The sequence below is a fragment of the Fistularia commersonii genome, chromosome 3 (genome assembly GCF_037954325.1).
Source record: "Fistularia commersonii isolate RoL2024-O1a breed Wild chromosome 3, RoL_Fcom_v1.0, whole genome shotgun sequence".
Lineage (NCBI taxonomy): Eukaryota > Metazoa > Chordata > Actinopteri > Syngnathiformes > Fistulariidae > Fistularia > Fistularia commersonii.
Window position 1 is genome coordinate 15,519,110 of NC_141286.1, and position 27,573 is coordinate 15,546,682.

The 27,573-nt window shown below is 39.4% G+C and overlaps 3 protein-coding genes and 1 long non-coding RNA gene across 7 annotated transcripts; 3 read left to right on the forward strand and 1 right to left on the reverse strand.

Moving 5' to 3' along the window:
- Window positions 1-874: 874 nt before the first annotated feature.
- Window positions 875-8,783, forward strand: LOC147235652 (up-regulator of cell proliferation). 2 transcript variants are annotated; one of them, XM_086139522.1, is made up of 4 exons: window positions 875-925; window positions 1,270-1,363; window positions 1,545-1,610; window positions 3,758-8,783. In XM_086139522.1, the coding sequence occupies exons 3-4, from the start codon at window positions 1,583-1,585 to the stop codon at window positions 8,428-8,430; spliced, it is 4,701 nt and encodes a 1,566-aa protein (XP_085995648.1). In that variant the 5' UTR covers window positions 875-925; window positions 1,270-1,363; window positions 1,545-1,582; the 3' UTR covers window positions 8,431-8,783. The 2 variants fall into 2 exon arrangements, with proteins under 2 accessions (XP_085995648.1, XP_085995656.1); XM_086139530.1 differs by lacking the exon at window positions 875-925 and having other exon boundaries at window positions 1,081-1,363.
- Window positions 8,784-11,622: 2,839 nt separating this feature from the next.
- Window positions 11,623-18,002, forward strand: LOC147235653 (ras association domain-containing protein 7-like). 3 transcript variants are annotated; one of them, XM_086143798.1, is made up of 5 exons: window positions 11,623-11,839; window positions 13,835-13,954; window positions 14,740-15,318; window positions 16,073-16,326; window positions 16,725-18,002. In XM_086143798.1, exons 2-5 carry the CDS (start codon window positions 13,852-13,854, stop codon window positions 16,878-16,880), a joined length of 1,092 nt encoding a protein of 363 aa, XP_085999924.1. In that variant the 5' UTR covers window positions 11,623-11,839; window positions 13,835-13,851; the 3' UTR covers window positions 16,881-18,002. The 3 variants fall into 3 exon arrangements, with proteins under 3 accessions (XP_085999924.1, XP_085999927.1, XP_085999925.1); XM_086143801.1 differs by having other exon boundaries at window positions 17,821-18,002; XM_086143799.1 differs by lacking the exon at window positions 11,623-11,839 and having other exon boundaries at window positions 13,599-13,954.
- Window positions 15,201-21,841, reverse strand: LOC147235654 (uncharacterized). Its single transcript, XR_015105924.1, has 3 exons — window positions 21,784-21,841; window positions 16,048-16,158; window positions 15,201-15,268 (listed from the first exon to the last, which is right to left on the reverse strand). It is a non-coding gene; the product is annotated as an uncharacterized LOC147235654 (long non-coding RNA).
- A 1,363-nt stretch (window positions 21,842-23,204) lies between these two features.
- On the forward strand, window positions 23,205-25,450 carry LOC147235655 (retinal cone rhodopsin-sensitive cGMP 3',5'-cyclic phosphodiesterase subunit gamma-like). Its single transcript, XM_086143794.1, has 4 exons — window positions 23,205-23,364; window positions 24,283-24,394; window positions 24,518-24,552; window positions 24,631-25,450. The coding sequence occupies exons 2-4, from the start codon at window positions 24,285-24,287 to the stop codon at window positions 24,705-24,707; spliced, it is 222 nt and encodes a 73-aa protein (XP_085999920.1). The 5' UTR covers window positions 23,205-23,364; window positions 24,283-24,284; the 3' UTR covers window positions 24,708-25,450.
- The last annotated feature ends 2,123 nt before the right edge of the window (window positions 25,451-27,573 follow it).

Below are 27,573 nucleotides of genomic sequence, written 5' to 3' on the forward strand. Positions count from 1 at the left end.
AAACAGTGTGACACTTGTGAGTTTCAGCAGCTAGAGGTTTTTGAGCATATGCAGATGATACAGGAAAACTTTAAAGTTTGCAAGTTTCTGGTGAAAAAACTAACATGAGCCTTTGTCCAACTGCTTACATTTTAAAAATGTGGTATACTGTAGAGGTATAACTTTGTTCACCGATGTATGAGGAAGTAACTACAGCTTGCTTTTTTTCAGAGGCGGGCACTCATGATTAGAAGCAGTGTTTTGAGTCACAAAGTTCAACACATAGCATTCTTTTCATGTTCAACCCAGAACTGAGGAAAATGTGGCTGTGTTTTTGTGTATCTTTGTATGTGGGGGTGGGGGGGGAAACACACGCATCACCAAACACACACATTGCAAAGCCAAAAAGCACAACAACATTGACAAACAGAGAACCAAAGATCTCTAAACATAAATTTAATATAGTGATACGTTGTTATTGCAAAAGCTCCCATGAGTCCCATGAATTGTATCTGTCACCTCAGCTTTAGTGTTAACAGTAAAAGTTTATTGTATTTGATGTTTTTATTCTTTATTTGTTTCTCTATAAACCCAGAAGAAGAAACATTTCCAGAAACTCCAGAAACCTGTTTTCCTCCCTGTCATGACTTGAAATACTTTGTGGTATACAAACAAGTCAGTGCCACCTGGGCAGCTTCAGTATGCTGCGCAATGCTGACAGGTAACATCTGGTCCATTTACTTTTTAAACAGTTTGGTCACACAAAATGACAATAACCAGTGTGTGGCTTATTTTCAATAAATCACAGAGCGTCCGTGAGGCTTTTTGTATTTCTTTTTTCGTTGTTGAGGAGAACAGTGGTTCTGTGAGAGTTCACCTCTTTTTTTATTTGTCTAGATTTGTCGTCTTGGGAGTTTCATCCTTCTGTTTGAACCGGAATGACCAGGTACTGACATGCAGTTTTTCTGTCACAAAACTTTTGAAACATTTCTTTTCCCATGCGATAGACTTTGTATACATTGCTGTTAATTTTTGTTAATGTCTTGATGATCAGTGAATCCATTTTCATTGACTTTAATTACATCATGTTTTTTATTTTAATGCTGAATGCAACTTCTGTGAACAACTGCACCAGTCAGTGAGAGATTAAGACTACCAAAAAGATACACTAACAGTTAAAGTTACAATTAAAATGTTTTGTAATCTAGAAGTACATGTCCCTGCATAGCAAATTTCCCCTTCTAACTATTCGTTTGATTGTTTTTTTCTTTTTCTTTCTGGGGTGATAAGATGATCAGAGAATGATGACATGAGGGCGTTGTGGAATTCAAAATATCTTAGAGGAAGGTTTAGGGGAATTCCCAGCAGCAATTACCGAAAAAGAGTAAGTATTCAACAACAATATTAGTTGATAGAAAATAGAGATTTTTTAGCTGGTATAGAAAAAAAAAACATGACTTGATACCTTTCCAAAACACAGCTGATTTTTTTGCAAGTGAGGTGAAGCAGGTCACCCCCAAATATGTTATTTCTAGAACTCTAAATAAACTCTTCTGGTTTCAAAGGAAAAGGACATAAAGAGAAGAGTCAGACAACATCTCCAATGAACATGGAAGGATCGGCGTTAACAGGTAACTTTATACACCCTGCAGACATACACACAGACATTGATTAGTCACTTCATTAGGCAAACCGGTATATGCTATGATGCAAATTGATAAGATAAGATAAGATAAGATAAGATAAGATAAGATAAGATAAGATAAGATAAGATAAGATAAGATAAGATAAGATAAGATAAGATAAGATAAGATGGAGTGACAGTAGCAATGACAATAATAAAATAAACAAATGTAGGTAGGATGTGTGTGGACTCGGATCAACAAGGAGGAAAAAATGACAGACGAGTTAGGGCATGACATGAATGGGTGAGGTAGTGAATGGGTGAGGTAGTGAATGGGTGAGGTAGTGAGACTGTGGTAGCAGCACAGATGCACCTCAGGCACCTTCACACTGCCGCCAATCGAAAATGGTCCAGGTTCAGTCCCACCACCGAGCGGGCTTTCCTCACTAGATGGTGGTTGGTAGCAGGTGGTGGTTGCGTCCGGGTTTAAAGAGATGTCGAAGTGGCGTGAGGGGGGACAGTCCTCGGGAGCTGAAAATGCTGGTCGGCAGGAGGAGGGGGGTGTCCCTGGTGGCTGCAGATGAGGGGGAGAAGGGGGGGGGGGGGCAGGTAGTGGTTGCGTCCAGTTTTGAGGAGATGGTGAGGCGGGGTGAGGAGGCCTGTCCTTAGAAGTTGCTCCTAGTGGGCAGGAGGATGGGGATTGGGGGGGCAAGGTGTTGATGGGGGATTCAGAACATATTCAGAGGCTTGAGGGGGTGAGGAGGAGGGGGATGGGAGCCTAGAGCTCACTGGGGTGTCAAACCTATTGGAGGAAACGATTAGCCCCACAAAAAACTCAGAGCCCCCTTTGGCTCCAGGTGTGGTTTTCCCACAGCCTGTCATCTTCCTCATCTCCCTTCAGACCTGTCTTGTTTTGCTCTGCTCCACCTTGGATCCAACTTTCTCCTTATAGTTGAGTTTTGCAAGTAAAAGTACTTGATATTGTGTTTGCCTGTTCAGGTACTACTGAGATATTGTCTTTTTTGGTTCCTCATGTAATAGATAAAAATCATGAATAAAATACACATCTTGCAAGAGACTGCAAGTTGCAATGCGTCATATTCATACAGAATTTTTTTTCTCAAGCTTTTTTTTTTTGGGGAGGGGGGGGTTGAGGGTTTTTTCTTTAATCTAGCACTTCCTATGGAAAAAACCCTAGGGTTGAGGGTTTTTTCTTTAATCTAGCACTTCCTATGGAAAAAACCCAAGGGTTGAGGGTTTTTTCTTTAATCTAGCACTTCCTATAGGTGGAATGAGACTGTGTGGAATTTATTGTGTTCCTCAAGCCAATCCTGATCCTTTTTTCAGTGTGGGGTTTAGAATCTCTGAAAATACTTAATATTTCAGTGCAGCAGGTCAAATTGGCACCCCAGGACCCAAAATTCCAGCACAGAAAATTGTCCAAAATCTACACTGTCTGTCCAGCATGTCATCTTCCCATAGTTCTTATCTGTGCCTTCCCAGCTCCGTACACAAGGAAATGTCTTGACACCTGTCTTCAAGAACCATCTTTGCTCTTTTTACCAATTTGAGCTACAGTGGCTCTTCTTTTGGATCAGATCGCACAGTCCAGCCTCTTGCCCCCTTTTGAGTATCAGTGATCCATGGCTTCCTATTACCTTTCCACCAGTTGAGAGCCAGCGATAATAGCAAACTTTACCAATCACAATTCAACCCATCAATGTTTCTCAGACCCCATGCACCCTTCTGAACCGTTTTCAGATGAAATGTAGTCTAGATTTAATAGAAAAACACTGATGTTAAGTAAACAGAAGCATTAAAAGGGGGTCTGAATCCTAAAAAAAAATCTACGTTTAGGTCTTATGATATAGATGGTTAATAATGAAATTGTAAATTAATACACACAATATCTTCAAATGATAAATCCTGAATATATTCATTTACAATTTGAATGAGTAAAAGTGATGCCGGACACACGTAACACATGCTCTTTTCCTCTTCATTACATTTCTTTTTTGTGCCAGTAAACCTTTTCGCGAATTTTTCTCCTCAACTAAAAATGTTATAAAGTAGCTAGTTCCTGAAAATTTAGGGAAAGCCCTGCCAAATAATATGTTTCTATTCTTAACTGGACTTTGTCTTTTGCCTTTTCAGTCCTTCTTGACCTTCTGTCCCAGCTTGGATTAAAGAAATACTATCCCAACAAGCTTCCTCTTCGGTCTCTCCTGGAGATCAACAAGAAGAGCATAAAGGATGAAACTGCTTTGTCAGTGGATGGAATTCCATCATATTTCCTCAGAAAACTTTTTAAAATGAATGCTGAATGCCGAAACTGCACACAGTTGTTGAATTACTATGAGGACGACAATGATCTTGACCTTTACACTGCGGACCACTCTTCAAACAACAACATTAATCCACTCGACCTCATTGTGGCACTTTTCTCATGTGCCGACAGCTTGTTGCAACAAGAAATGGCTCTCAAGATGTCCATGTGCCAGCTTTCTGTGCCACTGCTGTTGCCCCAAAAAGACACTCGTAAGTGTACCCTCATGTTATGGGCACTGAGAGACATTGTCAAAGAATGGTGTCCACATGATTTGTCTGAGTCAAGAGGATTTGTAGAGGATAACATTGTCCAAGCCTCAATTCCATTCTTTTCCTTTGTAAGGCTGAAGAACTGTAGCCTGTCCAAGTCCCATTTTTTGAATCATGTTCTAAGCCGCGGCCAGCAGAATCACAACATGTTCATACATCGAGACATGGAAGGAGGAGCACTGCCGAGGAAAATTGCTAATGGTTTGGTGGAGATTTGCTGGTCGCTTCCGTGTGGGAGGGAAAATATTGATGTATTTCCTGAGCCGATTGCTTTTGCCAATTTACGAGGAGACATTTGCGAGTGTGTCACACAGTTTACGTTTCTTTTCGAAGTGTCAACAGCTACCTTTGTTTTCCTTGACAAAGTTGAAGATAATGAGCGCAGGATTCTGACTGCTCTCCACAATGTCCATTCTAAACTTTTCTTTGTCGTAAATCGCAAAGAGAGGCCGGGAGAGGATATGATGTCAGTCAGAAAAACACTGGAGGAATTGGATTTACCAAAAAGCAATGTTAAAATGAAAGACTCGAGGGTTAATGTAGCAGAGTTTTCAAAGAAAATTTGCGCAACCATCAAGATGTCCCTCTTGGACATAAAGTCAACAATGAGCATTGTTAAAATGCTCGATAAAGCCGTGGAGTTGGGTATCTTTGTGGATGAAACCAGAACTAATGACCAGAAAAAAGTTGTTGAGAAGATTTTGAATGGAATTGGTATACGGAGTATTCCACACTACAAGAAGAAGGAACTTCCTCTGCAAGGAGAGAACTGGAAGAGGTTATCAATATTGGACAAGAAGGAATGTAGGCTGAAGGATGCTAACCACATAGGCTATGAGCAGTACAAAGCTCAACTCCAGACTGAGAGACAAAACATTTGGAGGGATCTAAGCCAGCAAAAAATATCTGAAGGAATGAAGGGATTTATTGAAACCTTATCGACAAACGACAAAGAGAGGAGAGATTTTTTCCTGAAGTGGATGAAATTCATATTCAACACAAATTCTCGGAGCAAACTAAATGCCCTGCGTAACAAACTCAAAGAGCATTGCAAGAAGAAAGATGCCAAGCTCATTAAAGAGACTGATCAGGCTTTGTTGGATTGCTCTTTAGGAATAGAGCACTATATGAGAGAAATTGGACTGATTTATGAGGTGTCCAGGCTTACTGAAGGAGCTAACAGTGTGTTTCATCTCCCTGGGCTGGCAGCTGAAATGCTGTTGGATGGTTACCCTTTAGAGCTTCTAGATGGAGACGCTTCCAATATCCCAGAGAGGTGGGTGACTGATGTACTGATGGAACTTCACAAGAAGGTTGGTGAGAAAAGTAGATTGTTAGTTCTGACAGTACTGGGTGTTCAAAGTACTGGGAAGTCGACGCTCCTCAACACCATGTTTGGCGTCCAATTTCCTGTCAGCAGTGGCAGATGCACAAGAGGAGCCTACATGCTCTTTCTCAAAGTTGGAGAGGATCTCATGAGTGAATTGGTGTTCGACTTTATCCTTCTTATTGACACAGAGGGCCTTAAATCTCCGGATCTGGCACAACTAGAAGACAGTTATGAGCATGATAATCAGCTGGCAACTTTTGTCATTGGCCTAAGTGATGTTACCATCATCAACATTGCGATGGAGAACTGCGCTGAAATGAAAGACGTCCTTCAAATCGCTGTACATGCCTTCTTGAGAATGAAACAAATTGGGAAAAAGCCAGTTTGTCATTTTGTGCATCAAAATGTAGCTGGAGTCTCAGCACACAGCAAGAGCATGACAGAAAGACAACATCTATTGGAACAGCTCAATGAAATGACACAAATTGCTGCTGAAATGGAGAACCAGACATCCATTCGGTCATTCACTGATGTGCTGGATTACAACATACAGAGCAACAATTGGAACATCCCTGGACTTTGGCACGGGACCCCTCCGATGGCACCAGTCAACACAGGTTACAGTGAGGCTGTCGCAGATTTCAAGACAAATCTCCTTGAGACTTTGAAAAAAGACAGGTCTGATGACATCTCACGGATCCCAGAGTTTGTAGAATGGATGAGGAGTCTCTGGAAAGCAGTGAAATATGAGAACTTCATCTTTAGTTTCAGAAACACACTTGTGGCACACGCCTATGACAACCTGTGCAAGGAGTTCAACCAATGGGACTGGGATTTCAGAAAAGATATCCTATCCTGGCAGGCAGAAGCAGACTTGGAAATCCTAAATGCTGACATTGATGCTCATGTAGAAACATGGAATGCGCTGGTTGTGACCAAAAAAAGGGAGGTATTAGGTGAAATAGAACTTCAGCAAACAAAACTGAAGCAGAAACTCACTGACTACTACAAAAGGAAAGACAGACGGGTACATCTGATTGAAAAATATAAAGCTGACTTCTTCAACAGTATCACTAGTCTTTCAAATGAAATCCAACAGTCTGTATACACAAAGCTTGACTGCACTCTCGAATTAAAGATAGGTTCCAAAAAGGTTCAGGACATACAGAGAAAATACCGAGACGTGATTGAGGAGCGAGTCATGAAACTCCTTAGTGACTGCAAGGACATTACAATGTCTGACGGACAACTGACAGAGGAGTTTGAAAATATGTGGGCCGGAGCCACAGTAAATGTACCGACCATGAAAGAACGAGATGTGTCAGCATGCATTCTTAGCCAGCTGAAAAAAAACTTCATAAATCGTAATGTAAATGAGAATTTGCAAAACATAACAGACCTCAAAGAAATTGGAAATCATTCATTTAAGGCATGCATTGATCATTCAGACTCCTTGATGAGGAGAATTCTCATTACGTGGAAGGGAGAGCTACAACTCTTCGCAGACAATATAATCGAGAATTCCACGCAATTTATTCTTGATATAACCAGGATTAACAAAGATTACCAAGATTCTTTTACCAGAGATCTGCTACAGAGAATCGACGAATCTCTTCAAAACAGTCAGATACGTAATAAAACAAACACGCAGTTTGAGATCGACCTGAAGCTTCACATTTGCGGCATTGCCTCAAGGAAATTCCTCCAAATGCATAGGAAATTCTTGTCAGACAATGATCTGCGAACTCAACTGGAGAAGTACAAGCAGCAGTACTTGTCCGACTTCCTCGATCTCTATAAAAAGACTGATCACTGTCAACGTAAAGCGAATGAGTTCGTCCAGTCTTGTATCAAACCGGCCGTTGAGGAGTACATCAACAGATCTCTGGGGATTGACATCGTAGATGATATATTGACAAGCTGCCATTCGGCTGAGTACAGCTCGCGTTCCTTTTTCCAGTACAGCATTCTGAAAGACTTGCTGCTAAAGGATGACTTCAAATGCTTTGTCAGGTACATTCGTAAGTACGAATCATATGCTAAAGGCTGGATATTTGAGCGCATCTTTCAAAGCATGCATGAGAACAAGACCCTGTGCAAACTGAAGTGCAAGATCCTACAAGCTGTGGGACATAAAATAATACAATCGATAAGACTGGCATTAACAGTGTTACCAGACGACAATAAAAACATTCCGAATCTCATCAACCACATACGTAAAAAGCTGATCAAAGATATATTGATTTCGGGGGAGGCTGAGAAACGCAGTCTGTTTCAGATCCGGAGTACTTGCCATACATTTGGAAGAAGTATCATCACATCTGTGACTGGTATGATGGAAACACTCCAGGCAGAGTTCTCACAGACAGAGGACATCGCAGAGACACTGAAAAAACTTGTAGTCAAGCCACAAGATGAGCTCTTCAAGAGGGTGTTTGGTTGCGGGGAGCAGTGTCCATTCTGTAAAGTCCCATGTGAGGCTGGGGGGAAAGAGCACAAGAGACATCATGCCGCGGTGCATCGCCCACAAGGTGTTGCAATGTACGTCGACGATACCACTGAAAAGCTGGTAGTTACACTTTGTACAACTGATGTGCAAAGTGATTCCTCATTTCTGACCAAAGAAACAAATGAAACGTGGCAACCCTACAAAGAATACACTAACTATTTCCCCGACTGGCACATTCCACCAGACTCCTCCATAGAAGCATCTGCTTATTGGAAGTACGTAATTGTGCGATACAATACCATGTTTGCAAAAGAGTATGACGCTGAGCCTGCAGACATTCCACAAGCCTGGAGGACAATCACATTGGAGAAAGCGCTAAAGGGATTAGACGATGCTTTTAACGTTACCACTGAACACTCAGGAATCAGCAGGAAATATACACATGTGTAACAAAGACAAATGACGAACAAAATTGTTCCAAATTGTCTCATATTTACGGCTTTCCGGGGCAGCGGAGGAACATTCATCATCATCTTCGAATATGAAAATGAATGTAAAGCTAAACAAAAAAAATTGTTGCAAATATCTTTCTTGAAAGTTGGCATATGACTCTGCATCTATTGTGGCTACTCTTCCATACTATCAAGGAGTTTAAATTATTTTGTCCCTCATTGGGATTTTTTTTTTCAAAATCTGGTATACCCATCTGGTACCCATAATAATGCAAGAATGAGCCATATTTACACTACTTGTAATAATAGTAAGAGGTAGATTTACGTCTAATATGTACGGTATAAATAAAAAAAAAGGATGTAAAATAAAAATGTTATAAACAAAAGCTGTTTTTTTTGTGTCCCCTTCTTTTTTATATTGGCAAAAATGACAAATGGCACAGACCATCATATATATTTTTTTTTTAATCTGCCTTCTTTTGTAATTTTATGATCAATGAAAATGTGCTTAGTACACAGTTACATAGTTCACATTTTTACAGTTGTATTTCTTTGTCATTCTACCCAAATTTAGATTGTATTAAATAACAAAAGTAAGTCATTATTAAAATACATCATGCTAGTAAACTCTTGACGTGTAAAATACATTTTTTGGCCTGAACTATATTTTGGGCTAAACAATAGCACTTGCCCAAAATGCCATGGGTAGCAGTTAATGAACATAGCCCACTCACCGTACAAGATATATGGCCCATACAATAAGTGACATAAAGATACAAATTGGACTTACCTTTATGTAGACTTTATTTTACTGTCAAAGTAAGGTTCAACATTTTTTGTACATAAGAATCTAAAACCAGAACGCTAAATCCACTTTGTCTATTGATGGAGGGATAGAGGTGTTAAATGTGGTTCAGTTTTTCTCAAGGCAACTGGAACAGCACAGACCTGTCTGGTCACAACCATCAGTAATGAAGACGGCATAAAAGTTATTGGGTCAGACGTCATGCTTGATTGCAAAAGGACTCAACTGAGTGCTTTCATTACCTTGCAGTTTCAAGGCTTTTTACAATGGTTTACAGTCTAACATTCACAAAGGCATTCACACAGCGATGATGACAAAAATGCCACACAACCCTCTGACCAGAACATGGGGAGAAACTGGGGGCTCCTTCTCTTGCTCAAGGATGGTTCAGCATGCAGACAGGAGGATCGGGGGAATCCACCTTTTGATTTGAGGGATGCCCACTCTACAAGCAGGGTCACAACTGCCCCTTGATCACTACTAATCCCAAGTGACTTTACCTTATCAGTTATCAATCAGATCAATAGACCCATTCATGCTTCCAAACCCTAATATCCTCTTTATATTGCACCAAGGTAATGATGAGGATGATGATGATGATGATGATGATGCAGTGTGGTAAGTAATTAAGTGTGTTAGTGTTTTGAACAAACCACATTATGTGTAATGTGGTTATGTGGTTATTATTATGTGGTTATTATTATTATGTTATGTGTAATTATGTGTAATGTTTCAAACAAACCATGAATATGTTATTTTGATCTAATATATGTCAGTGTCAATCAGGTCAACCTGATCAGATCAAAAATGGCATGTTATCTATACACACAGATACACAGATACACATTAACGTATATGCGTGTGTTTATGTTTGCATATATGTTTTTCTGTACACACACACACACACACGCACACACACACACACACACACACACGCACTTCGGCCTCACAACATGAAGGACCCTGTTCGATTCCAACAAGGGGAGCTCTTTTGTGGAGTTTGCATCCTCTTCCCTCCCAAAGTCCAAAAACATGCAGCAGATTAATTGGGAACATGAGCCCAAAATGAGTGAGTGACTGAATGGTCGCCTGTGGCCCTGTGATCAACTGGTGACCAGTCAAGGGTTCACTCTGCCTCTCGCCTGTGAGCCTGAGTGCAGGAAGAGCAGCAGATGATGCCACTTATCATAGATCATGATGGATGGTGATCGTCTTTTTTGAAATGGCTTCCCTCTCTGCTGTGGTCACTTCTCATTTTAGCCTCACACCTTCCAATATTCCCCTCTTAGACTCTTGAAACTATAAAGTTGAAAAAAGCCTTTAATACCTAACGACTGTTTTCTTTGTTCTTCATAGCTCTCTGCTTTTCACAACCTCTTATGTTTTATTATGCTGTCAGCTCGAATCAGAAGAGCTGAAAACAAATAGATAGTAGAAAAATTGTCTTGAAAAGGTCTTGGTTCTTGTTTTTTTATCCAGCAGTGATTACAGGGCCCCAAAGATTGCTACAGCTGTGGCCTCAGTATGACCATTTTTGGAGACTCTCCCATGTAAATTGAGTTTATTAGTGGAATTTTTTTCACAGCAAATCAAGTTTCTTCAATAGAATTCCCCCAAAAATTATTTCATGTTTACTTAGATTTAATTGAAATAAACATTTTCATTATTACTATAGCTGGATATTGTCTGTAAACATGTTGTCCCATTTTTGAGATCAATGACACACTCAACATTGAGGAATTATTTGTTTGACTGTTTCATTTTTCATTTGTTTATGTATTTATTTATGTTTAATGGATAGCAACAGAAAAACAAGCAAGAATTGCACATAATTTATACAGATATCCTAATTTTTCTCAGCAAGAATTAGTATTAAGTTTGTCAGCATGTGTGTGTTTATGTGCATGTCTGTTTGCTTACATGTGTGTGGGTGCGCCCATGCAAGTTTCTCTTTGTTAGCTCGAGTAATGAATCCAAACTGAGGAAAACCAGCCGAGCAGAGCTGTTAATCTTCTACACAAATACCCCCCATTCCACCCACCCGGAACAAACACACACACACACACACACACACACACACAGAGAGAGAGAGAGAGAGGGAGAGAGAGAGAGCTACAACCACACATGCTTGAGAGTGGAATGCAGGAGATCTGGAGAGAGAACACACCTCTTATTTTTTTTATCTCCTGCACAAGGGTGGAGGGGGAGGAGAAGGAAGAGGAAGGAGTTTCAGTGTCAAAGTGACGTCACTGTGCAGACACTATGGTGTTTGAGTGGCAGGAAAATAACCCAAAAAACAATGGACTTTGAGTATCTCAGGTCAAACTTTCCCTCGGTGATATTACTGTTGAATGAGGTCTCACGGAACCCTGGTTTAAAATCTCCACCAGAGAGCACACACTGAACTTCCTCCCAGTGCTTTCAAAGTGACATCACTGTTGATACAGCACCAGAAAGGCTGCATTCCAGGGCTTCATTCCTCATCCACAGATGAAGTCTTACTGTAGGTGAGTGTGTGGTCGCTGTTGGCCATCTGAACCAACACACAACGCCAGAAAGAACCATGAACTCAAGGGATACAGAGGGAGACTTCAACTGACAGGTAACTGCGTCCAGATTCTGATATTTCTCTCAGCTTTCTCATCATGACATCATTATGTCATACAAAAGTCTGTGCCAATCTAACCTACAGAACAATATTATTTCCACTTTTTCTTGGTATCATTTTTAACCCTGTTGATGATTTGATTTATTGTTGGATGAGGCCTGAGGTGAGTTTGGCAACAGTCTTGCTGAAAAGTTTAAAATAGTGTGATAGAATAGAATGATACGAATGGTTTGTAAGTGACCCTTTTGGGCAGTAAAAGACAGAAGCGATGACACAAATTGAATATGACAAACCAAAATTATATGTTAATATATATATATATAACAGAAATAGAAATAGTTCTGTATCATTGTTTCGAAGAAGTCTATAAATGCAATCACTGTTGTAAAATATATTTGGTTTCAACTGTTTTCATGTCTACAATAACTGTGAAATAAAACAGTTTTGTTCATTTATCTATTAATTCATTCATTAATTGAAATCAATAAAAAAAATCATAGATTGTGGCATATTTTAGCTGAGTTACTTAGAATCAGAATCACAAAAAACTTTCTTTTGTCCCTGGAGGGCAAATAAGCATACCTACAGATTAACAATCTTGGCTGGGCATTAGCTTTGTATCTGTATCTGTCGCTGTGTATCACCAGCATAACAGATAAAATCTATGCCATTACCAAGAGTTGGCTTAGCAGTGACATACAAAGAGAGAAAAGCAAAGGACCCAAACGTAACCCCTGAGGTAGACTGTGCATGTAGATAAAGTACAATCAATACCTGATAGATAGTAATTGGAAAATGGTGAATACCCCCATTCAGAAATGGGTTTTGAATGAGTTCCCACTTGAGAGAATGCAGAAACTGAGGCAAAAATATTCAGTGGTTTTGAGAGTTTCTAACAGGAATTCCTGTTAATGCTTTTTTGAAATGATGCTGATAGGGAGGTGAGTAAATAGAGACCAGAGGCGGTTGTCTAAGAATGTCAGCACGCTGTGCCACATTCCTGTCTTCCTGCTACAATCCGGTCAGCTGCATAGATACTTATCCTCACACACTTCACACTGAGTCGACACACACCAAAAGGAGCCAACATAATTGATTTGAGCCTTCATTGGGTTCATTATGTTTGATTTCAAAATGTATTTTAATAGAAATCCTTGGTCATGCATTAAGCTTTGATCAATGTTAAAAATATGCATTATTCCCAAACTACAAAATATTGTTTTATAACTCACAAGCAAGGTTGTAAATGTTTTGATGTTTGTAAATGTTTCCAGTTCCACTCACAGATAATTTCCTATTTTAGCAGGTAATTATATTGCTTAAAATTCATTATGAGACAGTTATCAGTCATAGACGCCATATAGAATTGGAAGTAAAAATCAATAACCAACAGATAGATGCATATCTGTATAGCAATGTAATGAAATAAGATTAAAAATGAATATTTTAAAAATAACTGATGGAATTTCCCACACGGGATCAATAAAGTACAATAAAAAAAGTGAAATGTTATTTTGTACCCAAACAGATCCTAAATGAAGATAAAGAATACATTAAAAAATGAAGATAACAAGAACATTTTCTGAAGTATTATTTATGCTTTACAAAGTGAAAGTCAATACTTTATTTTCCACCCATGCAAGACAAAAATACACACTTCATTGATGATGAGTCATATTTTCAAAAGTGTATTATGAGTTTTAAAAGAGTTTTCATAGTCTCCTTTTGTGTATAAAGAGCTAATGGCCTCCACTCAGCCTTTGATTCATCCTGGATATGGCAAAATATACAGTATCCTTGAAAAGGAAACAAAATGTTTCATCTCTCTCAGGGCTTTTTTGTGTTTGTTTCATCTCCATTGAACTCCAAGTGTTGAAATTCCTACTTGCAAAATTACAATGCAAAATACAAGCCTTGATCAGGCTGGTCTAAGGAATTCATAATGAATTTAAGGGCTGGACGAGTGATACTATGTATTTATCAATGCAGGTGACTGAGTGTCGGGGATGGAGCTGAAGGTATGGGTGGAGGGTGTGGTCAGAGTGGTGTGCGGGATTTCTCTGGACACTTCCTGTCAGGATGTTGTCATCGCTCTGGCACAAGCCATTGGTGAGTCTTATAAATGTCATAGAACAAATACTTTTCTGTTAGCATGATGCTTCCTGACCTCTTTAATAGTATATATATCTATCCATTCTACCACACAAAGTTTGTGATATTCGGACACAACGTAGCTGAGTCAGCAGATTGCATGATTTCTACATGCCCCCCCCCCCCCCCCCACACACACACACACACACACACACACAAACACACACACAAAGAAATCCAAAAAAACATCACTAGGTGAACTGCGGCTCTAAATTGTCCATGACTGTGAATATATGAGTGGTCTAACATGTAGATGTATGGTCCTGTGATTGACAGGAAGCCAGTCCAGATTAAACACAGTTTCTCCCCGTAGCTATTGGCTGGGATTGAATGCTGTATATTGAAAATATTTAAATACACTGAACAATACGTCAGTGTTTTTTTTTTTTCTTTGTTTTTTGCTTTTGGTGGTGATTAACGCCACAGCACGAAGAATTGTGCTGATTCGATTCCAATCATTCTCTGTGAAGTTTTCATGTTCTCCCTGTGTGTGTATGGGTTTCCCCCTACTGTCAAAAACATCCAGCAGGTTAATTGGGAAAATTGCCCCAAAGGTCACCCACTCTTGTGTTGTGCCAATCAAGGGCAAGAGAATAATGCACTGGCCAACTAGATGTTTAAATTTTAAATCCTCATACAACTGTTGTGTCAAGACAAGATTTGTGAAATGTTGAGCGCTGATTCCTCCTTATGTTATTCAGACTTGGTGCGCTGATGTTGCCAAATGTGTACCTGGTCCACAGGTCAGACTGGTCGCTACGTTCTCATCCTGAGGCTCAGAGGGACAGATAAGCAGTTGGTTGCTGATGACTGTCCCTTGCAGCAACTGACTCGGCTGGGACAGTTGGCTGCCGAGGTCCAGTTCATCCTACGGCGCACTGGTCCCAGCCAGGGTGGAGGGCAGGACGAGCCCTCTAGACAGCAACAATTTCCTCTGCCGAGGCCACAGGAGCCAGAGCCCCTGAAAAGCAAGGGACTGCAGAAGGCTCTCAGCTTCAGTCTTGGGCACTCAACAAACCCCATGATCGCGATGCCATCCCCCATACCTTTCCGAGACCCTCTGTCCACCTCCTCAAAGGAGGGGGTGTTTCGACATATTCTGCAGCAAAAAAGGAAGCTCCATGACCTGGAAGTTACGCTTTCAGCTCTGGAGCAGGAGGTGTGGGAGCAGGAGGCCATCGCTGCTGGGACTCCCACTTGGACTGCTGGTTCTGAGGAGGAAATGGAAGAACTGGAGCAGCAGCTGCAGCAGAATGAGGTGGAGCTGATGCTCTGCAGACAGTGGGAGGAGGGATTCCAAGCAGAGGTGGAGAGAGAACAAGGTAAATTTCCCAGTCATTGCACATCTGATTCTACAGTAATCTCTTGCAATCAAGAAGAGAGTAGCCCAGTTGGCTAAATGCCCATTTCTTATCTTCTGGAAATCTTCCAAGAGTGTCCCTCTATTGGTATAAATAAAAATAATTTGACATAACGTTACTAACTAAAACTATAGTGCATTTGTAATTGTGTGTTGTGTAAATGTAAATTGTGTACATTTTTCAAACTGTATTTTACAAGTTTGTCTTGCTTGTCATTATTTCCAAAATCAATGTTATGTATCGCTATTTGGCAGGGGATGGGGTATTCTTGATGATTTTAAGTACTACCATATTGACTGTTGTGTCCTTTGATTCTTCTTAGTTTTAGGTAAATTCTCCTTGCTTTGTAGGTCAAATATTACTCATTTATTGTCATTTTCTTACTTTTTTAAAGCAAATTTCTGTGTGCAGTTTGTTAATTACACAAGTAAACTTCCCACTTAATTTAGATATTAGATGTTCATCATTAAAAAAGAATAAAATTCTCAATAATGATGTGGGTATTTTTCTGATTAATCTGTGCATAATTTCCAGGTAATTGATTATTCGTTCTTAGTCATGTCTTATTAGTGTTCTTATTCTTGGTTTGTTTTGTCCCATTTTTTTTTTTTTTTTGTTACATTTAGTCATGGTGTATCGCACATTGTTTTAAGAGAGTTATAAATTAAACATGTACGCCTGACTTAATACCTGTTTGTGTCACTGTCATGGACAGACTTGCACAGGCGTCTCCAGCAGATACAGGCTATGGTTGACACTCACATCCATCAGATCACAGAGCTGCAGGAACGATCCAAACATCTGGAGAAGGACATTCAGCTCAGCTCCCAAAAACTGAACTTGCAGGTGGGAGACGCGGTGAAGCCTCTGCAGCAGGAGCTACAGCAGCGGCTGAAGCAGGGAGAAAAACTGGACGCAAACTTGTCACAGACCCATAGAAAGCTTCAAGCTGCAGAGGAAAGACTGCAGGTATATTAATATTGAACTACATTTCTCTCCGGGTCCATGGTGTCAAATACAGATGTGTCTTTTTAAAGAATTCTTGAGGCAGGAAAATCTGTGGCTAGAAGATGATATTTATACTAAGAACCACAGTCAGCTATTTATTTTCACCTCTTCCATTGAATGTTTATTGGAAATACAACAAATATATTAAAGGGGAGCAGTAGCTGCTAATATATTAAAGGGTCTACCAATGCAACAACATCTAGCGGTTGTCATTATAACCTTGGCTGTGGCCCGCAGTGCTCACCGCAGGCAATAAAAAGATAATCCAAAGTAGACGTGTCCAGAGGACGAGACGGCTCATGCCTCCACATGCCAGTCACATGTGTTCAACGAGACGTGTTATTGCCTGCCTCCTCCAGGACAGATGGGAGGTGACTGAGGAGCTGAATAAGGAGCTGCGTCAGTGTAACTTGCAGCAGTTCATCCAGCAGACCACTGTGTCTCCGCACGTGGACCAGACACGCTGCCTGCCTGCCACTGATGTGCTCCTCAGCAACGCTGGCATTGTGGAATAGAATCAGACAGGGCCCCTTTCCTGTGGTTCCGCAGGGTGTTAAAAAGGCATCTTCACCTTTCATGCACGGATGATTAGGTTTATTTCGTTTGCTCTTTGTTTGTTTTTAGCCTGAAGTGGAGCAAATAAAGGAAACATCTATGATACAGACGTAAAGTATCCTATTACAAAATGGACCCCTAATATTAGACATTAGATGAACTTTCTAAACCTTATATTTCATTCTACTTACAAATAAATTAAGTTATTGTACCTTTCATTGAGAGGAAACGCTAAAGAGCAGAGCTACGGTCACAGTTTCAAATCCAGTCAGTTACAGTGCTTATTTTTGCACAGCACCCAATAGATGGAGGCATCAAGGGATTTTGATTTTAAAATATTTGTTGTATTTTCCCTCAAAAATAATTTGCTTGATATGGCAAATGTACCAAAAATCCCTGGACTTAAAAGGGTTTAAATTTGCTTCTATAGTTTTATGAATATCTGCAGTTTCACACAGATATATTATATGAAATTACCAACTATGAAAAGCTATGAAGGTGTAAATTAGGATTGGCCAAGGAATGTCATTATCATTTGTCATTTGTCATTATCAGCTCCCAGCAGATTAGATGTGATGCTGCTATGAGCTTGGCAGAGACATATAGAAGCACTTCAGTGCTTAAATGTTGCAGTTATAAAGTCAAAAACAACTTAATGCCCAGACACTCAACTAATTATAAGTAATTTGGTGCAATTAGAAAATCATAAAGAACAGAGATCTGGGTATTGGGACAATGAGAAGGAGTTATCGTAATTGGAAAAAATGAAATAGGAAAAGAGTTTAAAATAAGAAATAATGAAAACAAGACAATGCTTTGACATATTTGAATGGTATAGTTCAGTGGTTGATGCATGATAAATGGAATAAAGGAGTCATGTTGTCACTTTTTCTGTTACAGGACAAAAGATATATTCTGTGAGGTGCTCATGGAAGACTCTTCCCATGTGTGTGTGTGTATGTGTATGTGTGTGTGTGTGACTGAGTGAGTGTGCATGAGCATTTCCATTTTTCGATCACTGCCAGCAATCTCTGACTGCATTTTTGTATTGATTGTATTTTTTTTTAATAAAAACACTTTCTTTGCGGCTTCTTCTGTATCTTATTTTTACAGTAGGCCTTGTCCAAGAGTACAACTAAAGTACAAAATCAACATCACATTTAAAATTGCTTTTTACTCCATTTTTGACTTTTTTTTTTTTTTTTTTAGTTTTTTTCAATACATATTATTCTTCTTCTTTTACTTTTGGCTTTTCCTTTCAGGGGTCGCCACAGTGAGTCAACCTTTTCCATCTAACCCTATTCTCTGTATTCTCCTCTCTCACACCGACTAACTTCATATCCTCTCTCACTACATCCATAAATCTTGTCTTTGGTCTTTCTCTAGACCTCCTGCCTGGCAGTTCTAATTCCAGTATCTGTCTACCAACTTTTACACTACCCCACCTTTGTACATGACTGAACCATCTCAGTCTGGCTTCTCTGACCTTCTCTTCAAAACATCTAACATGTTCATTCTGGCTGAAAGTCCTCTATTGTATAGTACCCCTGACACTTTCCTCCACCCATTCCAACCAGCTTGAACTGGTTTCTTTTGCTCTTTTCCACACTCTCCGCTGTTCTGGACTACTGACCCTTCTCCTTCTTCTTTCAGCTTTTCCCTTCAGGGGTTGCCACAGTGACACAACCTTCTCCATCTAACCCTATTCTCTGTATCCTCATACCAACTACCTTCATATCCTCTCTCACTATGTCCATAAATCTTTTCTTTGGTCTTCCTCGAGACCTCCTGTCTGGCAGCTCCAATTCCAATATCTGCCTACCAATATAATCACTTTCCCCCCCTCTGTACATGACCAAACCATCTCAGTCTGGCTTCTGTGACCTTCTTTCCATACAATCTAACATAAGCTGTCCCTCTGATTGACTCATTCCTGATCCTTTCCATCCTGGTCATTTCCAAAGAGAACCTTAGCATTTTCATCTCTGCGACCTCTAGCTCTGCCTCCTGTCTTTTTCTCATTGGAACTGTTTCCAAGCCATACAGCATTGCTGGTCTCACCACTGTCTTGTAAACCTTTCTTTTCATTCTGGCCGATGGTCTTTAATCGCATAGTACCACTCGCACTCTTCTCCACCCATCCCAACCTGCTTGAACCCGTCTCCATTGCTCTGGACTGTTGACCCCAAGTACCTGAAATCCTCCAACTTCTTGATCTCCACTCCCTGTAGCTTCACCATTCCACCCGAGTTCCTCTCATTCACACACATATCCTCTGTCTTGCTACAACTAACTTTCATTCCTCTCCTTTCCAACGCATACCTCCACCTCTCTAGATTTGCCTCAACCTGTTATCTGCTCTCACTGCAGATCACAATGTCATCTGCAAACATCATGGTCCATGGAGATTTCTGTCTAACCTCATCTTTCAGCCATTTGGCTAACAGATGAGCATCACTGCTGCTAACAAGAGGAGGCTCAGAGCTGATCCCTGATTGAGTCCCACCTCCACCTTGAACTTCTCTGTTACACCTACAGCACACCGTACCAGTGTCTCACAGCTAGCATACATGTCCTGCACCAGTCTAACATACTTCTCCGCAATTCCAGATTTCCGCATACAATACCTGAGCTCCTCTCTTGGCACCCTGTCATATGCTTTTTCCAGGTCAACTAAAACACAATGCAGCTTCTTCTGGCCTTCTCTGTACTTCTCTGTTAGCATTCTCAAAGCAAATACTGCGTCTGTAGTACTCTTTCTAGGCATGAAGACATACTGCTGTTCACAAATGCAGACTTCTGCTCTCAGTCTAGTATCCACTACTCTTTCCCATAACTTCATTGTATGGCATATCAACTTTATCCCTCGATAGTTGCCGCAATTCTGCACATCCCCATTATTCTTAAAAATGGGCACCATCACACTTCGTCTCCATTCTTCAGGCATCTTCTAACTCTCTAAGATCCTGTTGAATATATCATCAGGACCAACTGCTTTTTTACTCTTCATCCACTTAAATGCCTTCCTCACTTCACTTTTACTAATCTCTGCTACTTTGTGGTCTACAATAGTCACCTCTTCTACCCTTGCCTCTCTTTCATTTTCCACATTCATAAACTCTTCAAAGTACTTTTTCCATCTTCCCATTACTCCTCTAGCATCTGTCAATACATTTCCCTCTCTATCCTTAATCACCCAGTCCTGTTGTATATAATCTCCATCGTTATTTCTCTGTTTTGCCACCCTGTATAAATCATTCTCTCCCTCCTTACTGTCCAACCAAGCACACAAGTCATCGTACGCCCTTTGTTCTGCCTTTGTTACCTCTCTCTTTACCTAACATTGTATCTCCCTGTACTCCTGTCTGTTGTCTTCAGTCCTCTCAGTATCCCACCTCTTTGCTTACCAATCTCTGTATATACTCCTGCACTTCCTCATTCTGCCTTCAACTCTCTACTTTCCTTCCAGATGACACACCAAGTACCTGTCTCCCTAATCACATAAGCTGTAGTTTAAGTGCTCCCTGAACACCCAGAGCCTTTTTCAACTCCTCACTGAAAACTACACCACTTTGTCCTTTACCCTGCCTTTTTGTTGGCTACACTCTCACCTACGACTACTTTGGAGTCACTGATCTTCTTCAGATTACTTCATCTATACAAGATATAGTGCTCCTGTTCCTATTCTTATGAGTAACCCCATGATCCTGTCTTTTCTGGAAAAAAAAGTCCTTTCCATTCTTTTTGCAAAGTCTACCACAGTCTACGCCAGATGTCCTTCCTGACGCAACCCTCTGCATTTATTCAGGCTTGGGACCAGCTCAAAGAGACACTGGCTTGTGCCCCCCTGAGGCTTCCATGAGGCTTCCATGAGGCTTTAATCTGCATTGATGGCATGTTAGTTTGGTTTATTTCCATTTCATCCAGTTCCTCATTTTGCAGATAATATGAAAGGTGTCTCAAAGGTGTAATAAAATCCTTGTGGCTCCCCATAGGCCAGTACGCTAATGACTCATCTGAAGCTAAATATGGATAATCAAGTCCTGCATAAATCCCTCACAAGCGATGTTATAATCCTATAAGGACACATGAGCCTTCATCACATACCTGCCACCTGGTCATTGACAATTGTTCATGCAGGTTTTGATTACACCTCATGATATATAACTCAATAATCATGTCTCTCAGAGCAGCAAAGGAAAATAACAAAATCAATATTTGTAATCGATTAAATTTCAGTGACCATCCAACAGTGGGATCTTTACAACCAGAGTTTGCAGCCCAATATATATTTAACTTGATGATTAATTAGATTGACTGCTCCATTTTGACAACAATATGACATAGTTATGAGTCAGTTATACCTGAGATGTTCTTTTTTTTTAATAAAAGTAAAACAATTTGTCAGCATCCTGGCGGTTGACTGTAGACGAAGGAACTTAAGCTTTTAATGTCAAGACTGCCACCTAATGGCACTTTTCCTCACTGTCGCCCATCTCCTGGACCACCACTCAGGCACCCTCACACAAGTACACAGTTTTCTGAAACAAACCAGAAAGAAGCAACTGCTCCTTTTAGTCTAAGTGAACTTATTCCAAAACAATGTAAGTGAATACAATGTGTCGCTGTCCCTCTAATAAAGAAAGAGAGTTTGCTTGTGTCTTCCTCCCAGTTAAAACATTAAACTAAACTTCTACAGGGTTAAAAAGAGACAATGAAGTCATAAAATCCTGCTCATGGTCATCCTGAGATAATGTTGATGTTGAATAACGAAGTGGTGAGTATACTGTCTATAACTGTGTTGCAGGTTACATCAACTCTACATAATTCAGGTCGCCATGTGTAATCCAATTATTTACTTACAATGTCTTGTTCCAGAAGCATCCCTGCAAGTTAGGGATGTGTCCTATGTTGAACCAACTGCGTCTCTGTGCACTGTCAATCAGTGGCTGCTCAGATGTGCCTCAACCCTGAAACTCGTAATCTTTTCTCATTTATATAAGGAAGAGAGAGCAGACAGTTTTTCTTGTACTCTAACATATGATGTAAGCCAATTGTTTGTATCCTCATCCGATGTCTCCAGCGTCATATAAACTCATGTTACTAATGTAATCCAACTATTGTTTCTGTTTAATTAGTGATAAAATGCTATGTTTCATCCCACTCCCTTTCCAAAGCACAGACCATTTTAAGGAGGATTTCTAATTTTGTGATTCAAGTGTCAAGCCCCGCCCCTTATCCTATGAAAATGTAATTTTTTTCACCAAAGTAGGCTCCATTAGTTACGTATTTGTATACAAATATAATAAACACAACGTACTCACTGGACAACAATATCAGTTGTTTAACCCATTTATAAAAAAGATATAGTGAGCAAATGCGCTCTTCTCAACATTTTGGAAGAGCATCTGAGGTATTCACATTAAAATCATTTCAAAGCAAATTACATCCAGTAACATCATATAAAATAATTAGATGATTTCTAAAATAAGAACACAATACACAGTAAACACAAGTTTTTACAACTCACATCGGCAAATTAGACATGACATCTTAAATCCTATTTGTATGATATTAATCAAGACCATCTGCAGGCTGCATATTTACAGTAAAGAAATAAGTGTTTTTTTATCAAATGTTTATGAAAATGATCTGTTGAGATGGCCAGTGTTTCACACACTTGCTTGAATTAATTCTTATTTTTCAGTACCTCATATGACGACACAACTTAACCTAAACAAACACTTAACCTCAGTTCTACTACCTCAGTGGTGGAACAAACTCCCAGAAGCAACAAGACTAGCATCATCTCTCTCAACCTTCAAGAAACCGGTAAAAACGTTTCTCTTTCAGGACTTTTTACTGCGCTGATGCCCCAGATCAGGCTGGCAGCAAGTTAGGCTATGCAGTGTGTGTGTGTGTGTGTGTGTGTGTGTGTGCGTGTGTGTGTGTACGTTTGTGTGTCTCTGTCCAAAAAAAAAAAAAAAAAAAAAACCCTCACTAACCCAAGCTTACTGTTCTGTATATTTCCTGTGCATCGTGTATTTGCAAGTGTATTTGCAGTCCCTATGTCCTCTATTGTAAGTCGCTTTGGATAAAAGCGTCTGCCAAATGCAATGTAATGTAATGTAAAAACAAAGTGATGAGTTCTGCCAGACGCCCAGGACAAACACAGGCTTACCAGCTGCATGTTCCACCACACATGAGGACATGCTGTTCTCAGGTTCATTAGATTATCCCTGAAAATAGTTTCCCCCCCAACTCCATAAACAGCTTTGTGTATGAGCGGCGCAGCCAGGGTATAAAAGGGGGTGAGCATTGGGAGTGAACGCAGAGCAGAGAGTGTAAAAAGAAAGAGATTCTTCTCTTTGTTTTACACATCTTTCCTCACTCAGACCTTCCAGTCAACTTCTTCCCAGACCAACCACCCAAACCAACATCCAGGTAAGACGTCTTGATATATATTCTAGTCTGTAACCAGTGTGAATGGGAGTCACGAAGGAACAATTCGCAATCAGCCAGATCTCTTCATGCTTCTTTAGTGAAAATGTATACAAAATTGCAGCTGAACAGCTGCTCAGATATGAACTACGTAATCTTCTAGTATGAAATTAGTACAAGTTTAAAAAAAATAAAAATTTCTGATGTGGCATTTGGTTACATATAATCTTCTGAAACACATCATTTCATGTGGGAGAAGCTCACTGAATGCATATATTTTAAGTTTGACTTATGTAGAAAAAAAAGGTGCATCAATCAATATTAGAAATGATCAAAATTAGCTCCAATATGTCAGCAATATGTCAGGTGTAAAACAAACAAACAAATAAGTAAATATCCTAAATCGTGCCCTCTGAATCAAATTAAGGATGTTTGGAGCTATCAGTATCATGCAATATTATTTCCCTTGCCAGTGAAAATACTTGTGTTTCTATAACCCCCCCAAGATAAAAAAGGACCTGCTTACCTGCTGATGGGGTTATATGACTATCATTTGTAACACAGAGCAGATGGTGTTACAGTCCTCATCCATTATGGGATTATTGGATATTACTATAGTTCTTGCTCATTTGTTTTCCCTAAAATTCACAATGAAATACATTTTTAGCAGGATCTGATGGTGAGATATGTCTGTCATTACTATTAATCCAGTATTTTGACCTTTTGTAGTTTATTTAGTAACAAATAGAGCTCAAGTTTTCCGTGCCATCAGAAGAACCTTTCTGTTGCATGCCACTGCTGAATTCCGATTAACATAATTAAAGCTTATTTTATAATAAGAAAAGCAATACTTAGTTATGAAATATGCTAAGGAAAATTTTTCTTTCTTTTGTAAGATAATTTTTATTGTTGGTCTCTTAGCAATGAACGCCACAGCTGCATCACCTGAAGGTGGAAAGCCCGCTCCTCCCAAGTTCAAGCAGAAGGAGAGCAGGCAGTTCAAGAGCAAGGCTCCCAAAGCGGGACAGAAGGGGTGAGTTTGGATGGCTTTATTTATTTACTTATTTAGTCTAATTTATTTTAAAAGAGACAAATAAATGAATTAAGAAACACCCCATAGAATTCTGACATTTTCTAAAATGCCTCATGTTTTTAGATTTGATGACGTTCCTGGGATGGATGGCCTTGGAGGTAACTGTCGATCAAAATGATAAACAATGAGGAGAGGAAAGCAGACAAGGGCATTAACCTGTGGTTGTTGTCTTCCAGACGCAGCCGTCATCTGCCCTTGGGAGGCTTTTGGTGACATGGAGCTGAGTGATCTGGCCCAGTTTGGCATTGTCTAAATCTTATGCCAAATATGAACAGTTTATTCCTGGCGACTGCAATCCAGCAGCTTTTTTTTTCGCTCTCCTCTTTGGATGATGGAGATAAGTCTGAATGGTTATCATTCAGGTTGAATGCTGAAACGCTTCCCTGGAAAGGCAGAAGATGAAGCTTTTGGACAGCAGCTCCCCCAAGGAATAAGTCTTGTTCACAGCTGGGCGGCTACCTCTCACCACCTGGAAGTTTAACCATCTGTCTGAGGTTCATAAGATCTCTGTTCAATCTCAGGAAATCTCTGTTTAGACCTGGTCGTCTGTTGTAGCCCAGTACATGAGTAAGAGTGTTGGACACTGTACCACTACTTGGGTTTCATCACTAAGCCGACTGGTGATAAACAGAGAATTAGATCCTCTTCATCTAAAGTGAATAGATATATACATATCAAATCTGTAACCAAACTATTATAATTACTATGAAATATTTAATCAATAGTTAATCTATCTATCTATCTATCTATCTATCTATCTATCTATCTATCTATCTATCTATCTATCTATCTATCTATCTATCTATCTATCTATCTATCTATCTATCTATCTATCTATCTATCTATCTATCTATCTTGATGTCTAGCTGTCAAGTTAGCTATCAAACAATATTTGTGCTATAGCTAACTGGAGCTAGCTAGCCATCTCGACTTTATCATCAAGTAGACTGTGGGCTGTGTGGTTTGTATCTGTAATAAAAATATTTTTTATTCAAATGATTTGGGTCTAGTAGTCTTTACTTTGATGCACTGAAAAGGATAACTACTACAAAACATTGGAATTATAAAAAAATTGCTGGGTTGGTCACTTTATAGCAACTTAGGTTGCTAAATGCTATGTAAACCGTCCAATTTTCTTTTGGCTTTTTCCAAAATTCCAAAGTTTAAAAAAGGAGATGGAGAGGCAGGCTATGTGTTTTCTATAGAATTCTAAAATTGTAATACTTTAATCAAATGTTTTGGTGGCCAAGAGGTGAGATATGTGAATAAGATATGTGAAGACCAAGGGACTGTCATAACCATTTTAAGAGAGTTTTTACGTAGGGGTTATTCAGTTATGTGTATTATAAAGGGGTAGTCTAATATTTACAGTTACTGTCGAAGCTGTGTGGGAAGCAGACAGACAGTTTAATAGGCTTCAGCCTTTTTCCTGTGTTTGGAATTTTCAAAATAAAAGCCCGACAAAGCAATACTTGTGCTTCATTATTTCTAAAGAGTGAGAACCCACTGCTCGCTACAATAGTTTAAGTCACCCCAGAAACAATGACACTCCAAAAAATCTGTAGGCGTGGATAATTACACTGCAAAATTATTTTATTTCGTGGACAACTGATCCCATGTTGTACTTGAAAGTCAAAAGTTAAAATAATCAAAAATAAAAAATATTTTACACCAATGTTATCCAAGACTCTTGGTTATTCCACATGGCTGTCTTGAATTGTTTAGTTGGAAACAGGAAGCAAAAAAAAAAATGAAAGTTTCAGTTAATTATCCAGCATCTAACAGCACTGTGTCAACATGGCCTTTATTTTGGAAAAACTGCTTAAATTAGCCTTCCAAAATACACAAGACTGAAAAACAAGTTGAGTGTCTGAAGACAAAGTGTCACGCTCAACACAAATCATTATATCAAGTTAATTGTGTTGTCCAGTTACCAACTAACCTTTAGGTGTGTATTACACTGTGCAACGTTCCAGCCATTGTTCTACTCCAGATATTGCTGTTTACCAAAATGTGAGGTCCACAGTTAATGTCTCTAGGCCATTGAGCAAAGAGAAAAAAATAAATAAGCCAAAGACGTGAATGAAATTCTACGAATGAAATATTACGACCACAGAAAAAATTGAATAAAACTCCAATACGATGAGGTTTGCTGACAGAAGAGTAAATGGTGACGAGGTAGTTTCTTTTCATATCCACCATTTATATTTGGTAGTTTCTGTAATCCTGTTATTCATAATGCCGATGTGAGAGGGAGTGTATTTTCAGACAGCCTTGCAGATAAGCCTGCTCAGGTGAGTTTAGACGTACTCTGTGTCACTAATCTGACGTCGTGATGTTTATGTTTATGTTTATGTTTATGTTTATGTTTATGTTTATGTTAAAGCTTAAAATTAAAAGCATCTAAAGGGCTCAGTGCCTGAAGTGCTAAAACACTCAAACACTCAAGACTGGAGGAGCAGCTCTGGAAGCAAAGCCTGCTTCAAAAACTGCCCAGTAGTCAGTTTGTAAAGAACACTATCATGATTTATTTCTCTACTTAGTGAGAGTTGTCTACTTGCTCATGAAACACTTTTATGAAGTATGAGACAACCCTGGAGGATTTGATTAGGTTTTATGTTTATTAGGTTTGTTTCATATGACTTGTACAGATTCATACAGATTCTCTGGTTTGATACTTAGTGCATACCAGCTTATATTATTTTTTGCTACATATTCATTACATGTATTCAGTTAACTCATGTCAAACTCGTCTCGGACAACTGGACCTGGACAGTTGGCAACCTGTTAAATTCTTCAACGCAAATCAATTGCTCAGGATTGAACTGTGCAAATTTGTTCATGCCAACAGTTGTTTTTAATGACATGTTAAAATATCCATATTTTGTATGTATTATTATTGTGTGTTTTAATATCACATCAATGTCCATTCCAGTTCTTTGACATTGCAGGAGTATTGTTTAAATCTGATGTTTTCCCTGCAATTATAGTATCTTGACATATCCTGTTTTTAGTATAAATATACTTTGTACAAATCTGTGAAAGCATTTCATTGTCTATGTACTTCATACATAAGTGAATTGTGTCACCAAATCATTCTTGTGAATTTTCAATTCTAG